This window comes from Bombina bombina, chromosome 1 (genome assembly GCF_027579735.1).
Source record: "Bombina bombina isolate aBomBom1 chromosome 1, aBomBom1.pri, whole genome shotgun sequence".
Classification (NCBI taxonomy): Eukaryota; Metazoa; Chordata; class Amphibia; order Anura; family Bombinatoridae; genus Bombina; species Bombina bombina.
Genome location: NC_069499.1, coordinates 1,401,914,557 through 1,401,932,848, shown reverse-complemented (window position 1 = coordinate 1,401,932,848; position 18,292 = coordinate 1,401,914,557). Strand labels below are relative to the sequence as shown.

General features: G+C 37.6%; 1 protein-coding gene across 1 annotated transcript in view; it reads left to right on the top strand.

The window, feature by feature from the left end:
* Positions 1-18,292, top strand: part of LOC128665245 (SLAM family member 5) — a 316,692-nt gene that overhangs the window by 286,635 nt on the left and 11,765 nt on the right. The window contains exon 5 of the mRNA XM_053719918.1: positions 4,786-4,802. Coding sequence (XP_053575893.1) covers positions 4,786-4,802 — 17 coding nt within the window. The remainder of the gene's footprint in view (positions 1-4,785; positions 4,803-18,292) is intronic.

The window sequence follows — 18,292 nt, the reverse complement described above, 5'->3', positions numbered from 1 at the left end:
ACAGCTTTGTTGAATACCTGCCAACTTGGAAAAGAAATGGCATGCAGAAAAGCAATCACAAACCAGTCAAGCATGGCAAATTGTTCTGCGAGATTGATAATCTGGTAGTATCCAATGATTTAACCATACACTGGAAAAAGACCAAGGGTCATTCCAGAGTTCTAGGTCCTGATAAGGAAGGCAATGACCTTGCGGATTCATTAGCCAAACAAGGAGCCATAACTGGAGAACTCCTTAATATTGACCATTTAATGGGTGCAATTCAGGTAGAAGCCATTACCAGAAACCAGGCAAAACAACAGAGTGAGCCTAACTTGGTACAATGGAGTCAGGATTCTCCTAGTGAGGACCTGATCACTAGTCAAAAAGAAGACCCCATTGTAGGCATCTTCTATAAACACATAGAAGATCCTGAAAGCAACCCCATCTCAAAAGATGATTGTATTGGCAAAGAAGATCTGAGAATCTTAATAAAATCTAAATCACAATTCAAATTACAGGATGGTTTGTTAATTAGAACCTCCAAAACTGGCATCCAGCAGTGGGTAGTACCCACCAAGTTCAGAGGTCTAATGCTCCAACATGCCCATGATGCTCCCACATCTGGACATCGCGGTGCCAAACTCACGTATGAAATATTGCGTGATTATGCTTTTTGGCCACACATGTTGAAAGACGTTCAAACCTACTGTCAAGGGTGTTTAATCTGCCCACAGTTCCAACCCACTGCACCAATGCATAGAGCGCCATTGCAGAAAAGGGGGATGGTAATGCCATGGTCAGATATACAAATTGATTTTATTGGTCCAGTAACAAGGTCATCAAGAGGTAACAAATACATGTTAACAGTGACATGCCTGTTCACTAAATGGGTAGAGTGCATTAGTGCACCTAACAATAGTGCTGAAACATGTGCAGCATTGCTCATCAACCATGTATTTTCCAGATTTGGTTTGCCCCAAAGAATCGAATCAGATCGGGGGACCCACTTCACTAGCGAAGTGATGACAAAAATGTGGAAAATACTAGGGGTTAAAAGAAAGCTCCATATTGCTTATAGAGCTGCCTCAAGTGGTGGTGTAGAGCGTTACAACCAGTCTATTGTTAAAATCCTTAAAAAGTTTGTGAGTGAAACAGGTAAAGACTGGGATGTAAAACTACCTCTAGTCTTAATGGCATTAAGAGCAACTCCAAGTAGTGCTACCAAGATGTCACCTTTTGAGCTGATGACTGGTAGAAGAATGGTTCTACCTCAGCATCTGCTGTACCGTACATCAGACCAAAATTTGATAGACGCTGCCAATACACATCAATATGTGGAAAACTTAAGAAAGCACCTGCAATATGCCTTTGCATTTGCTCAAAGGAATTTAGAAAGAGCCGCAACTGCCACTAAAACCTATTATGATCTCAAAACATCCAAAAAGGAATATGAAATAAATGATAAAGTTTATCTTTATAACTTTGGAAGAGATCAGGTTAGGGAGAAGAAATTTCTTCCCTCATGGAAAGGTCCTTTTGTCATTACTGACAAAATATCTCCAGTGGCCTATAAAATACGGATCCCCAAAAAGGAAGGTTTCATAGATAAATGGGTACATATAAATCAACTGCGGGCATGTCATCCCAGGTCCCAACTACAAGTCATAGAGGGAGAATGAAGTGTCATATCCCCAAATGCACTAAAGACATACTGTAATTTAAAGATGCCTAACTGATAAACATGAAAGCTAAAAATAACAAACTTTCTTCATAAGAGACTGTCTATGAGGTATACGGTTGATCCTCATCAAATACCACTGACTTTAAGCCAATTCAAATACATGTGTCCTACATCTATTTGAAGTTGGAAGGGGGATTTATGTCAGAGTATATGAATATTATGATGAATATTACATATGTGTACATATATATATATATATATATATATATATATATATATATATATATATGTATATTTTATACACTGTATATGTTAGATGAGAACTCAGGATTAATTAAACATGAGTTTGTTGAACACAGCTTCTAATACACGTCTATCAGGATTGACGATCAGTAGAGCCTTTTTGAAACACAAACATTTCTTTTCTAAAGGAAATAGCTCAGTGACCCTATTCATTTGACTATATATGCAGATTTTTATAACCTCAGAACATTTGGTGAGGTGAGAAAAGAATGTGTTCAAGGACCCCTTTGGAATTTGACACGTGTGATACAACAGTTCTATCTCACTGAATCTCTATTTGAAGACTTACTGCAAAAACCCCTCTTGGGGGAAGGTGACACAAATAAATGTTTATAAAGTTTCACATACATCTTTTAAAATATAGTGAGATGAAAATATGGAAGTTACTTTGATGTGATATGACTATGAGATATATATTTGATGTGATATAACTATGAAATATAAGTTATTTTAATATAATGTTAGATATGTGATGTTTCATATCAAAATGATCAGAAAATTCATTAAGATATAACTTATCCAAAACAAATATTATGAATAGTTGTCGCAGTAAATTATGATAAAAATTAATAACCATTTCATAGAAATACTGACTTAAGCTGTTTCAAATGTTGCTGTGTCTGTTTGTGCTGCCACCTGGTGTTATGTTGCGAGAACTACAGCCAGAAGGTTCTCTCTGGCTGTTAAAAATGAAATTTCCAAGGGCCAATCCGATTTAGACTTCCCAGATAACCAATGGGAAGGTCAGCTTCCGTAGTGCCACCCACATGATGTCATCAATGATTATATAATGGGAGTGTTGAATGCACAAGAGAGAGTTGTCTGTAACTTGTTGAAAATTAGTGATCTGATTTTGGCTGCGATATACCTGAAAAAAAAAAAAGTTCACTTCAGCAAGGAGCTTAAAACTTATCCTTGATTTGTGCAAAAACCTTCTTTCAAATGAGATGACCTAAAGACCGCTACGAATTGGTTCAAAATTGGTGAAGTATATTGTATTTTAAATTGGTAGTTATAAGCCTAGGTATTGTTCAAATCTGTGTCTGAATTGGCTAAGTAACTCATCTATACAAGTTCTGATATTGTCGGTTAATTTTGTATTAGGATAAATTACAGTTAAATAGCAGAATATATATTTTATCCTATTGTTTTATAAACACTGTTTAGAATTGTATTGCTTGGATGTTAAAGGTTTTTAGTCCCATTGTGTTAAATAAATAAGGCTGAATTGTGAAGGTATATTGTTCTGGGTTTTGTAAGAAGAATAGCATATCTTAAGAGTTGGTTCTAACGCATATAAACTTTTATTTAGTTTCCTTTTATTGCAAATATAGTTCAATATGTTTATGGATATTAACTAAATAGAAGAATTCAGATATTTATATTAATTGTATGGTCTAGTAGATGCATGGTTAATTAGGGTTTCTATTTCTTTGTATTGTGTTTATAACCCTGCCATAAACTTATATATATTATTTGGATAGCACTGCTAAGATTTTCATAAATATACTGACAGACCAAACATACTTACATTGTACCTGCATATGCTCACCTTGCTCCTGAGACCAAACATACTTACATTGCACCTGCATGTGCTCACCTTGTTCCAGAGAACAAGCATACTTACCTTGTATCTGCATATGCTCACCTTGCTTCTGAGACCAAACATACTTACCTTGTGCCTGTGTATGCTCACCTTTCTCCAGAGAGCAAGCATACTTACCTAATACCTGTGTATGTTCACCTTGCTCCTATAGAAGGCACATCCCCCCTTGTCAGGACAGCAAGAGTCTGCCCACTTTTTATAACATTTAGCCCGGCAGACACATTGCAAGATCTGACAGTCCTTTTAACATTGGGTCTATGGAGATGAAGCCCAGCAAGTTCAACCTCAGAGTCAGATGGAAGCCGACATAAAGCCAGGGAATCAGTCCGAATAGTGGAATCAGCTGAGCTCAAGAAGCTAAAGTAATGCAAAGGTCAAGTCAAGGAATCAGTGTGCACAAAGGAGTCATCCAAGAGTCAAAATCAGAAGCCAAAGCCAGACAGAGTACCAGGGATCAGGTTGCCAGAGGACATAGGTAGCAAAGCAATGCAAGGAAGTAAAAAGCAGGAGAAAGCTAGGAGATTCCATAGGGACAGTTGGGAAACAAGGACTCTGATACCTGGACATCAGAATCACCAATCACTGAAGAATTTGTGTTTGGATTATGTTTAGGCTTACTTGCAATGCCAATGTGATGCAAACATGTACATGTGCCCATACTTTCCTACTTTGGTGCAACCGCTGTTCGGTCAGCAGTAGGATTAAAGTTTTTGTATGCCTGGGCATGCATGAACATAAATACTAGACCTCGACATTAGATAAGAGACCACATATGTTTTACTTTCTTTACTTAGGCCTATATATGTATATTGTGCGAAACACAAACGTATACTTGCCCAAAGGCACTAATAACAAACTTTGCTACATCCCACACAGCCATCATGTGCTCAATTTATCTGTCCTTAATTGTCCTCAACAGAGGAGATTAGATAGGCGAAACCTGGGTTTCAAAATAAAGGAAATTATTGGACTTACAGAAAAAATGGACAAAATAGTCAAATTATATTGCAATTTTAACTACATATAATTGGACATTTTATATTGCAATCACAAAATGTTAAATATCTTTTTGAAATATAATTGTTTTTTAATAGATATTCTTTCTTGGATAAAACTTCTTTTGTTTTAATGCTTTAAAGGCTTGTGTTTATTATAGCATAAAATACAACTATCAATAAAAAGACTTAACATGATCCTTTTTTTTTTTTTTCAGGAAAGAAAAAGCCTGAGGTACAAACCGAGTATGCTAAGGTCAAATACATTTATTCTTATCTTTACAGAAAAACGTTGAATATTTAGTAGCATTTTCAGCAGGCCAAAAGACATTACAATAATTGCTGAAAAAGATAATACCATGTGACATAATTTCTGGGGAAAAAAGACTACACCATGTGACAGTTTACAACTCTTTCAGTTTTTTTCCCATTAGTTTTTTGGCTCCCATTGAAGCCAGAGGGGCCCAAAAAAATATAAATTGTTCTCAAGTTACAATAAGCCCATTATCGACTCTTAGTTTGTATGGTGTCATTAATGGACTTTTCAGCATCCTCTATTTTGTAATATGTGCCAAAATGTCCTTTATATGTAAAAGAAAATTAAAAAAGAGCTGTAGAACACACATAGGGGTAGATTTATCAATGTCTGCCCGACATTATACGCTTTAGCATATCATGTCCGACAGACATCGCTGAATGCCGACAGCATACGCTGTTGGCATTTATCATTGCACAAGCAGTTCACCAGAACTGCTTATGCAATGTCACCCCTTGCAGATTCGCGGCCGCTAGCAGGTGGTGTCAATCAGCCCGATCGTATAGGATAAGGCGGATTGAAGAACCGCAGCCTCAGAGGCAGTGGACAAGTTATGGAGCAGCGGTCATAACTGCTGTTTCTGGCGAGCCTGAAATATAATATATAAAAATATATATATATATATACTGTATATATATATAGTTAAGAATTATTCTTACAATAAAAGGTGCCTGTAAATATTAATATACAATATATTTAATTATGAAGTATGATATATTATTAAGGTAATAAAAAATTCAAATTTATTTTAATATATAAATAAGATATATATATATATATATATATATATATATATATATATACTGTATATAGTTAAGAATTATGCTTACTATAAAAGGTGCCGGTAAATATTAATATAAAATATATTTAATTCTGAAGTATGATATATTATTAAGGTAATAAAGAATCCAAATTTATTTCAATATATAAATAAGCTATAGTCAAAAACCATTAAAAGAAAATATAATAAAATCGTAAACTCGATTGTTATGGAACATATCAGTGTAACTATGTTATAAATCCAACCCCGACTTCCATTCATGTTTTTTTTTTCTAAATAAAAGTGCTCTTACTGCTAATCGCTCCGAATTTACTCACATCACTCCTCGCAGTGCCAGTCTATACCTTTTTTGTTTTCTGTGATATTTTTTCATCCAGCCAATAGATTTTCTGGCTTTTAGGCGGCCAACTCCCTACACAGCACACCATTTGGATCAATTCCACATGCGCATCTTTTTTTTTTTTTTTTTTATTTAGGATCCCTGACTCCATCACCTAAAGACCAGAAAATCAATTGGCTAGAAGAAGAAACTTCACGGGAAAAAAAAGTGTAGATCGGCGCCGGGAGGAGGAGTGGTAGAATCATGAATGAAAGCGGGGTTGGATTTATATGATAGTTACACTGATATCTCCCTTAACAATCAAGTTTACCATCACTTTAACTAAAAATAGGATCCTGACACAGATGTCAATTAATCGGTTAGTAAATATATTGAAATATATTTGATGTGTCAATCACAGGTTAATCTTTAAAACAAGTCTTTTTTACTATCAGGTCAGAGTTGCTAAGCATTGTTTTTGAGATGCTATTTTTTTTTTAAAAAAAACACCCAGGTTGCTGACCTGAAGATTAAATAAAAATAGGGGTAGAGTATATGATAGGAAAAAAAAATTGTGCACTTGTAAAACATAATGAAGCCAATAATACTTTCACAACAGCCAAATAATTTTATTTGTAAAATTTAGACACTGGACAGTTCTATGGCAAAACTACTATTTATCTTCTATAATTTATAACAGACTGATTATAAACAAAGAAAAGAACATGAACTATATTCATTTTGAATCAATGTTGAATTTCAGCTTTTTCATAAACAATTTTATATTCACATGCAGTGAATTTCTAATTATGACTATTTGTGTATTGTTGACATATACGTCCGGGCACTTTTTATTTTTTACATATTTATATAAGTGGTAAAAACTTCTGTTCTCACTCAAACATACAAAATTCAGGGAACTTGTTTAATGGAAGTGTAATGGTGATTCAAAACTTTTTGTCAGTTGATGTTTTAATAAAGACTTAATTAAATAATTTTCTTCCCTGTGGTCTACCTCTTTAACCATTCTATAGGCTGTGCTTGGACTCCCCCTGGACTATCTTTTTGACCCCCTGTGTACCCCTTTTGAGTGGCCCTTGTTCCCTCACTGTTCCTACCCCTGATATTTTCCTCACTGCCTCCACTGTACACTGCGGACGTTTAAGATCCTAGTCGCTTAGTAAGAAATTGATGTTCTTTGACTTTGAATCTAATGAAGCTGGATGATGTCCTATGTAATCTGATGAGTATCTGTAAATTGAGTCTCAATGTTTTTATAGTGCAGAGCAATGTTGCAAGTTGGACATGTTGTCAAAGTTAGTGATTGGCTGTGAAATCAATAGGGATGAGATGCGATGTAAAAACCACCACAAATCCACCATGTTAAAGTTTGTTACATAGTTAAAAATCTTTTTTTTTTTTCTCTGTACTTTATTGGTTTTATCATTTAAAGGTACAGTCTAGGCCAAAATAAACTTTCATGATTCAGATAGAGCATGTCATTTTAAACAATTTTCCAATTTACTTTTATCACCAATTTTGCTTTGTTCTCTTGGCATTATTAGTTGAAAGCTTAACCTAGGAGGTTCATATGCTAATTTCTTAGACCTTGAAGCCCACCTCTTTCAGATTGCAGTTTAACAGTTTTTCACCACTAGAGGGTGTTAGTTCACATATTTCATATAGATAACACTGTGCTCGTGCACGTGAAGTAATCTGGGAGCAGGCACTGATTGGCTAGACTGCAAGTCTGTCAAAAGAACTGAAAAAAGGGGCAGTTTGCAGAGGCTTAGATACAAGATAATCACAGAGGTTAAAAGTATATTATTATAACTGTGTTGGTTATGCAAAACTGGGAAATGGGTAATAAAGGGATTATCTATCTTTTAAAACAATAAAAATTCTGGTGTAGACTGTCCCTTTAACAGTGCTGATGTGGTGAAATGAAGATCAAATTTTATAGGAATTGTCAACCTCAGCTATGTTGGACAGAAAATAGTTTGATAGTTTCCTGAAGGAAATAATGAAATTGACCCCTATATTTGTATTTTTTATTATTTGTAACTGGAAGGCATGATATAATAATCTGCTAAACTGTAGACTTGTACAGCCATCGCTTTTTAGCTTTAAAAATAGTCTCTCCTTATTTAACACCTTTAAACCAAGGACTTTTAAAGGACCAGTCAACACATTAGATTTGCATAATCAACAAATGCAAGATAACAAGACAATGCAATAGCACTTAGTCTGAACTTCAAATGAGTAGTAGATTTGTTTATAACAAATTTCAAAGTTATGTATATTTCCACTCCCCTTGTACCATGTGATGGCAATCAGCCAATCACAAATGCATATACGTATAGTCTGTGAATTCTTGCACATGCTCAGTAGGATCTGGTGACTCAAAAATTGTAAATATGGGGGGGGCGGAGCCAACTACCTACATGGCAGGTCGCATGCTGCAAGAGCTCTGACTCTAAAGTCTGTATTTTGGAGTTATACCACGATCTAAAGTTTGATTTTACAGCAAGACTAAGTGCAGCTGTGTCTCTCAACTACAAAGCTGCCTACTAACCAAGCCTGGGCACCTGCATACCTCATTTAACCCTGACTTAAGCCTCACAGCGTGGCCCAGAAGATACAGTCTGGTGGCGCAGCTGTTGAAAATTAAGTAGCGGCGGTAACGGAACTAGCAGTTTAATTGTACCGCATTTCAGCTTTTGAATATTTCCAGCTTACTGAACTGAACTGACCTGCTGAGACAATCTCAGAAGCCTTACCGTCAGTAGTGCCACTGGTCTCCCCACGGGAAAAAGCAGGCAAGAAGAATCTACTTATCTAAAATGGCGGCGGCTGTAGATTGGGAGGCAATAGCTCTGAGCTACATCGAGGCATCCTACCGGTTCCTAGAGACTCAGCTGATCAGGGTCTCTGCTAAAACAACCGCTACGCATATCACCCTAACTCCGTTAGATCCTGGCCTGGACATATGCAAAACGAGTGGCGGCATGTTTAACACAGACGCCGATAATCATAACCCCACAGCGGAAACTCCGTTTTACTATGCTGAGCCACATCAGAAGACTCAGAACCGGAGCTGGATGAATATGAGCCACCGCAACCCTTGTCTACCTCTTGCTCCTAGGAGCCCTTGTCTACTTGGATATACCCCTTGCACTGGCGCGCCATCGGAACTTGCAGAGTGGAGCGGTGCTGAGCTACAGGCGCCATACACCTTAGAGGAGTCCGCATGTGAGCCCTGGAGCATCCGCAACGCTAAACTGATCCGGCTCCCTACTGTGTTAGACCTCCAGGTGGAAGCTCAAATGATGGGAGCAGCGCACAGCTGGTCAGTATGGTCCATACAAATAGCAGGCATAAACTTACGCTCTGGCATTGGGTGACATATTTCTCATATTGGAGCCCTGCGTTACCACACTGACACTTACTTTTACTTATGTGATAACTGTGGCCCGCTAAGTTTTTGAGCTATATAATGCTCCATTTTCCTTCATATTTCTCCCTTTAATTTATCGGCCCACTGCTGTATTCTACACGCAGGCTGCAGACTGATAAGAATGAACACAAACTCGGACAAAGAACTTTACCATTGTGCTTGGCTGTTTCTGATGGTTGATAAGTCCTGATCCTCAAATATTTTATTATATACTCTAAAGTTATTACCCGATTACCTATGTCATACTGTTTATTTTTATATGTTCCTATTTTCCCATGGGGCGCTGGACATAACTTTAATATGAATATTTTCTGCTTTCCTTTATTGTGCTCATAAGTGTTTACAGTCCTAGGACATAGGATATAATAATCTAGCTGCAGTATAACAGGATTAACCTTGATTAGGGTTAAGCCTCTTATATAATTACTGCTTATAATTAATACCTGAATGGGATTGAAACAGTTTTACGTTTACTGCCGCTGGGCAAAGGGCCCTTGCCCGACGGTAGTCTTAATTTCCTCTTAAAGTCCCCACTCGTATTTAAGAGGCTGCTAGGCTTTCATGCATTACACGTGGCGGGTCCTTGTTTAAAATACCGCTCAGATAACCAGCACTTTGAGATTTATTTTGTTGCATGTCAGTTTATATGTTTTCATCCCATATGGGCCAGAGTTCAGGTTGCTCATACAAGACATACTGATGTTCCAAATTAATATATATTTGTTGGAAGCAATGCCTAAAGGTCAATAAGCCCACTAGTTAATCAAACATATGGATACCATTATATGGAACATATTTACCATTTAATTATCTACTTTATTCTAACTCCCACCTCCCCCCCTTCTCCCCCCACAATAAGCCTCCCAATTTAGGAGAATTCTTTGTGCGGTTTATCTTGCCCATATCGCATAATAAATTTTATACCATATCCATATCTCAAATTATGCCAGCAAAGGAATGGCCCCGTTACTGCATCTAATGTTTGACATACTAATTGCCATCCTATTCTAAGTCACCATGTTTTATATACTGCACCATACCTATATATTCTACTTTGTTTTCTTATTATTTAAGTGGTGATCTCTTGGTTGCTATTCGCTGTTTACCATATATGTTTACACATATACATTGATTATTGCATTCTGTTTACCATGTATGCTTCTATACCTACCGATTATTGCACTATACCCATATATCTTACTACATTATTCAATTCTAGAAAGAACCCCTCTAATGTTAATATTATTTAACAGCGTAAGTGTTCATTCACTATATTTATACAGGTCCACTTACACTTCCCACCTTCCTCTCCTATAGTTAGATACTACTACTAGCACATGCAAAATATAATTTAGGTCATATCCATTAAGAGTACCCCTAAGAGCCCATTACGACTACCTTGCTCTTTATTTTAAATTGACCTTTGCAAAGGAATGACTGTATACCTGCTTATAACCTAATTTTCTCACTTTACCACTGCTTAACCCCAACACCAATGCTCCTCTAGCGTTTCAGACCAGGGGTAGGTTATATACGTGTTTTGTATTCCTTGGTTGGTGGATCTATCTGTTTACTGCCCCTGCTTACTGGTCTTGTATGGTGACACCGCCGGCGGCCGAGGTGGTGAGCCATACGTATCATGATTCCCTACATCCCATGCTGGGGGTCTTGGTTAATCCTTGCAGGCCGCTAACTCTACTAGGTTATCTGTGTCTATGTGTCTTCTTCCCTCTCTGCAATAGACCCTTCCAAACCATTTAAATAGTAGATAGAACTTGTGCTATAGTTTAACCTATGAGCCTAATAAGGCTACATTGTGATTTTCAGGCTTATCATATAATAATAGTGAATAGGTTTTTAGGGTAGGCTGGACCTGCCTTATTACTCTCACATCCCTACTCATGGTATATCGCATAAGTTACACAAACCTTATCTTACTTACCACCTCCCCCCCCCACCCTCCTGTAAGGTACCTCCGGAAGTTGGAGGGCTATCTATATGGCTTATCTTGCCTATGCCATACTTTAACAAACATTTAGATCACAACATTTTCCTTACCTACTTTAATGATTCACATATCCTATGAGTAGCCCTGAGGTTGTATTATTACTCCCAGTTTCTACCCCCCTTGTTTTATGTTACGAAAATCCTCAGAGCCTCAGGAACAAATGAGATAAAATTATAAAAAACTGAGGTTTACTAGCGAGATCCACAAGTGGTCTCCTTCGTTTGCACATGCCTTCTTTTATCTCAATGCTTGTGATGGTCCAAGGGTGGCCTAGTATTTTATTTAAAAGGCATCTCACTGTTTGGCATTCTATGTATATCATGGTTGCATGATATGTAAATTGTTACACTTATGTTTATTTCCTGTGTTTGTCTTTTCATTCATGTAACACTAAACCTTACTGTATGTGACATACAATGTAAGAACATGTTTTTATGACTATTGTATGCCTTTGAATATTCCTCAATAAAAATTATTATAAAAAAAAAAAAAAAATTGTAAATATAAAAGACTGTGCACATTTTTTTTAATGGAAGTAAATTGGAAAGTTGTTTAAAATTACATGCTGTATCTGAATCATGAAAATTTAATTTAACCTGAGTGTCCCTTTAAGGTCAGAAAATGTCATCTCATTAACATTGTGTCTTTTATGGATAACTAGTCCTAAAGCCCATGTACTCGGCCATTTTCTACAGTGCAGCGGACCCACCCCCTCGACCACTCCCGCTCCTGCCCGACTACGCCCCCTCTATGTCTGCTCCTGCCCAGACACCTCCCCCCCCCGACACCCCTGCTCCTGCCCATCCTCTCTGCTGCCTTATCCTCGCTGACTGATCCTTCTTTATGGTGTCAATGGCCAGGTATGTTTGTTCTCGCGCAGTCTCTACTGTGCATGACAGCTTCAGACAAACATACCTTGCCTTTTATTATATAGGATGGGTTACAGTGTAGTTCTTTTAAACTAAATTCCAGAAGAACACTGCTGAAAATTGATTTCTATAAGAAGAAAGTGGCCACAATTTCTTTCATTTATAAAATCGGATTTTTAACAGTTCTTATATTGTATTTATCTGCAAATCGTAAAACCTCTAAGTTACAAGATTTAAAAAAAAAAGAAAACAAGTTCTAAACCTCACTGTACAGGATGAGGTTTGTCTTCGTTGAATATCCATTACTGTATGGTGACACAAGGTTCTAGATATTCTAAATTATGTTTATTCAAAACACTAGTTGGTATTGGTAAGCCTGCCCAGAGGGCAGTCTATGTGTTGTAAATAAAAAAAAATAAAAAATAGAACTACAGAAAAAATAAACAAATGATCAAAAATAAAAAAATTAAACCTAATCCCTATGAAAATACCCCCCCAAAATAAAAACACCCCCTATTCTAATGCTAAACTACCAATAGCCCTTAAAAGGGCTTTGTGTGGGGCATTGCCCTAAGTTAAACAGCTCTTTTGCAGTTACCCACCAAACCCACCAAACCCCCAAAATAAAAAACTAACACTAAAAAACCTAAACTATCCATTGTCATGAAAAGGGCATTTGTATGGGTATTGCCATTAAAAGGGCATTCAGCTCTTTTGCTGTCCATCCCTAATCTAAAAAAAACAATTAAAAGAAAAAAAAACCTGTCTTAAACCCCCCAAAAAATAAATAAAACCTAATCCCTATGAAAATAAAAAAGCCCCCCAAATTAAAAACACCCCCTAATCTAATGCTAAACTACCAATAGGGCTTTTTGTAGGGCATTGCAGTTACCAAAATTTCTAAGTCCCCTCTAACAGTAAAACCCACCACCCACCAAACCCCCCAAAATAAATAAACCTAACACTAAAAAACCTAAACTATCCACTGCCCTGAAAAGGGCATTTGTATGGGCATTGCCCTTAAAAGGGCATTCAGCTCTTTTGCTGCCCATACCTAATCTAAAAAAAATATATAAAAATAAAAAAAAAACGGTCTAACCCGCAAAAATTTAAAAATGAAACCTAAGTTTAAATTAAGCTAAAATTACAGAAAATACAAAATCTAATATTACAGAAAATAAAAAACTAAATTATCAATAAAATAAAAATCAGTAAAAACTCCCCACCCACCAAACCCCCCAAAATAAAAAAACTATTACTAAAAAACCTAAACTATCCATTGCCCTGAAAAGGGCATTTGTATGGGCATTCCTCTTAAAAGGGCATTCAGCTCTTTTGCTGCCCATCCCAATCTAAACCCCCCAAAAAAATTTTTTTAACAAAACCTAACACTAAAGCCCAAAATAGATACTCACGGGTCCTGAAGTCTGGTTGAGAAGGTCCTCTTCCATGCCGACATCTTCTTCCAAGCGGGGACCTCTTCTTTCTTCATCCAGGACAGCGGAACTGAAGACCGGCGATTGCGGAGCCATGGAGCGTGGAGGAAAATCTTCTTCCAATCACCGCCGTACACTGAATAGTGAATTCAAGGTATGCTGTCTGCATTTAACATTGCACAAGCAGTTCTGGTGAACTGCTTGTGCAATTCCCCCTCTGCATATTCACAGACAATCGGCCGCTAGTAGGGGGTGTCAATCAACCCGAACCTATGCGATCTGGAGGATTGGTGTCTGCCGCCTCAGAGGAGGCAAGCGAGTTAAGGAGCAGCAGTCTTAAGACTGCTGCTTCTTAACTCTTATTTCCAGCTAGCCTGAAGGCTCGTGCGGAAACAGGGGTATGCGGACCCATTCTGTCACACCGCGCCGCTCTGGCCGTTGCTAGGGGCACGGCATCTCCTTACTGCTTGTTGCCTAGGGCTGTGTCGGCTCTGGAGGCATTCGGCGCTGACGTCATCGTCGCACGCTCCTGATGCCGACTGATCCTGTGGCGCCAATCCTCAGGTATTTAAATATGCAGCAATCTATCACTGCCCAAGTATAGGTGCTACTTCGTGTACTCCTGGGTGTGATTGATTGTTTGCTGGACTGATACACTGTTGCTGATCCCTGCCTGTCTCACTACGCTATCTGGTTAACCCCTTCATTACTGACTGATACATTGTTGCAGAACTCTGCCTGTCTCACTACGCTACCTGGTTAACCCCTGAATTGCTGGACTGATTTTTTGTTACTGATCCTTGCCTGCCTGACCATTCTCATAGTTTGCCTTGTGCTTTCCTGCCTGTGGTGTTTGCCGCTCTCCTCATTTGTCTAATATTCTCTGCTCTGGGATATTCCCTATCTTTCCAGCTCGATGACGGGATAACAAGACTACTGGCCGAGTTCGGTCTGATAGAGGAGTATCCCACGAGCCTTACACATTCAGGCTGTGATGAATCGGACCCCATATATCCTTTGTTAGTGTATCAATTGCACAAGTATACCACTTTTGTATCATATATTTTATATCACTTTTTAAGTATTTATTTATTTTTGGACAAGCTATTTTTGTATTTTTATTATTAGCTTTAGAACTTAAAGGGACAGGAAATCCACATTTTTTTTCTTTCATGAATCATATAGAACATACAATTTTAAACAACTTTCCCTTTTACTTAAGTTATCTAATATGTTTCATTATTTATGTATCCTTTGTTGAAAAGTATAGCTAGGTAGGCTCAGCATCTGTGCGCTCTTTGGTGATTGGGCGCCGCACATTTTATATTATGATAGTTATTTTCCTTTGATATGTACTCTAATCAAATTTCTCATAGTCATTTTGAAATAGGTCTGTTGTGATATAACAAGGGATTACAACAACTGTTACCAAATAGGCAATGATATTTCAATAGAAATTTGTTTTCATGGTACTTATAAACTGATGTAATGTCACATCTTACACTTGAACACATTTACTCCTTTTCTTCTGCGCTGTAGTCACTTACTGATTTTATCCCAGGAGAATGCAAGTTATGGTTCTCTGCTGCAGGTTACCATCACACATGAATGAACATATTCACAGGCACAATAATTAAAGTATAAAAACACCAGCATGGGACTGATTTATCAAGGGTTGAATGGCCCCTGATGCCGCTGTTTCCACGCGAGCCTTTAGGTTCACCGGAAACAGCAGTTATGAAGCAGCGGTCTTAAGACCGCTGCTCCTTAACTGGTCCACTGCCTCTGAAGCTGTGGACATCAATCCACCGATCCTATTCTATTGGGTTGATTGACACCCCCTGCTAGTGGCCACGAATCTGCAGGGGGTAGCATTGCACAAGCAGTTCACCAGAACTGCTTGTGCAATGTTAAATGCTGACAGCGTATGCACATGATACGCTATAGCGTATCATGTTTGCCAGACATTGGTAAATCGGCTCCCATAGAACTGTTTTTGACACTGTTCATTTGTAAAACACCCAAGTGAATACTGTATTTACATATTTGGATACATATAACACACTTCAGCTTTTAGCATCTAACTCTCAAGAATGCAGCCAACACACTGACAAGCTGTGTCTATACCCTTGCAGGTTTGAGTATACCCAGACATGTAGAGACAAGTCTTCCTGCTCTAATGTTATGTTTATGCCTGCACCAACATGATAGATCATGCTTTCCTGTTGCTAATATCAAATGTAGTAAAATGTGAGCTCACTTACAAATATAAGCTATTGTATTTCAATCATAAACATAATGGTCAAGATTAAAAGTCGAACGGTATAAGTTGCGATATCTTCTTTTTGCAATACATTTTTATTGTGCAGATATTAGTCTTGAAAAATCTCGATTGCGCATGCATTGCCTTTTACGCAATAATCCTTTTTGTGCTCGAAGAGCTGTAGTTCAGTTTTCGGAGACATAAGAGTTTCACAAAACACTTCAAAAATACATTACAAAGTACATTTACACTCATATTAACACTGTCTATTAAAAATTATTTTAAAAAAAATATTGCACACAAAAGTTATAAGGGCTCAAAGATAGGAGATCTCGGGTTAGAAAAATAAAAGCAGACAAAGGGAATTAACATTGACATAAATACACATACATAGAGAAACATGCATTAATATGTATAGAGATGTTTAACCATGGAGATAATGAAAATATTCTACATTGCAATCTTATGCACATTAAACAATATCTCAGAAGGATTTTCAAAGAGATATTCACTATATAGATCTCGAGATATCTAGACATATATAAATATTCATATACATCTCTCGCTATACAGTAAATAGATATAGCTGTCCAGAAATCATCACATATATAGAGAAATATTTATTTAGAAATAAAAAGAACATATTCCGTTAGGAAAACATTCTTGCAATATGAAATATTCGCATTTTCAAGTACACTTTTCGAGGACAATACGTCATGGGCTTTGCGCAACAGATTAGGAAAACATGAACGCACACGCATTTTGGCTGTTTGGATTACGCGGGTTACAGAGCATGCAAAATAAGTTATTTTGCAACTTGTAATACCTGCGCAACCCCAATATGAAAAAAAAATGTGCACGGTGTTTTCGCAATTGCAAAAAACAGATTTGCTGGGCGACTTGTAATCTTGCCCAATAAAAATAAATACTGTTCATTTTTATTTGTTATCTTATATAACGTCTTGTCAATTCTCAAATGAATAAATTAGGTTTTTCCGCAGATTTCTACTAGCTCTAGCTCTGTGACCAATGGAATTTCAAACTCAAATTTTTACACCAGAGATAATCAACCTGAAAGTGAGGGAAAATGTTAAAAAAATCGCACTTTCTCGCACCCATAAAAAAAAAAAATAAGAGAAGCCTCAAACCTGAAACATTCTGCATGCACACTATACTTACCTAGGTGCCCTCTTAAAAGATTAGGACCAAGGGGCCGATTTATCTTAAGACCACTGCTCCTTAACTGGTCCGCTGTCTCTGAGGCTGCGGACATCAATCTGTCCGATCCTATGCGATCGGGTTTATTGACACACCCTGCTAGCGGCCGATTGGCCGTGAATCTGCAGGGGGCGGCATTGCACAAGAACTGCTTGTGCAATGTTAAATGCCAACAGCGTATCATGTCCGCCAGGCGTTGGTAAATCAGCCCCTGAGACTCAAACCCTTACCATTCTAAAAATTTACCCTAAAAGTGGAACTTTCAGCGACCTTGATCATTATTAGATTTTAAGTCCTATGGAAAAAAAATGTTTATATATGTACATATACCCTATAAAGTATTCTAGAGATCATTTTTTTTCCAAGGAGCTAGGACCATATTTTGTAAGAATTGACCCTAAAGCAATTTCAACTAGATTACAAGTTTTGCGTTGCGGCTTGTAACGCTTAAAATATGTCAATTTCAGCGTAAAAGCAGTAACGCCGCTATCGGGAGTCGTCTCGGTATAGCTATACCGTAAGCATTTTAGCCTGTAACACAACGTCAATCCAGCTCTCGAAAAAATTACGTTTTTGCGTAGAATTTACATAGCGCCGGTATTACAGGTTGTGCCGTGAGGCTAAAATACTTGCATTACAGCCTATACCGACACGATCCATACCGCTTTGTGAGACCAGTAGTTATGGGTTTAGCGAAACAAAAATGTTTCACAAAATTCATAACTAAAGTGTTACAAAGTACACTAACACCCATAAACAACTTATTAACCCTTAAACCGTCACCCTCCCGCATCGCAAACACTATTTAAAACATATTAACCCCTAATCTGCCGCCCACCCACATCGCAACTATTCAATAAAGTTATTAAACCCTAATATGCTGCACACCCACATTGCCAACACTATTTAAATATATTAACCCCTATTCCCCCCCACCCCGACATCGCCGCCACTATAATAGTGATTTTTAACCCCTATTCCGCCTCTCCCCGACATCGCCGCCACTAAATAAAGTTATTAACCTCTAAACCCCCGGCCTCCCACATCTCCACCACTAA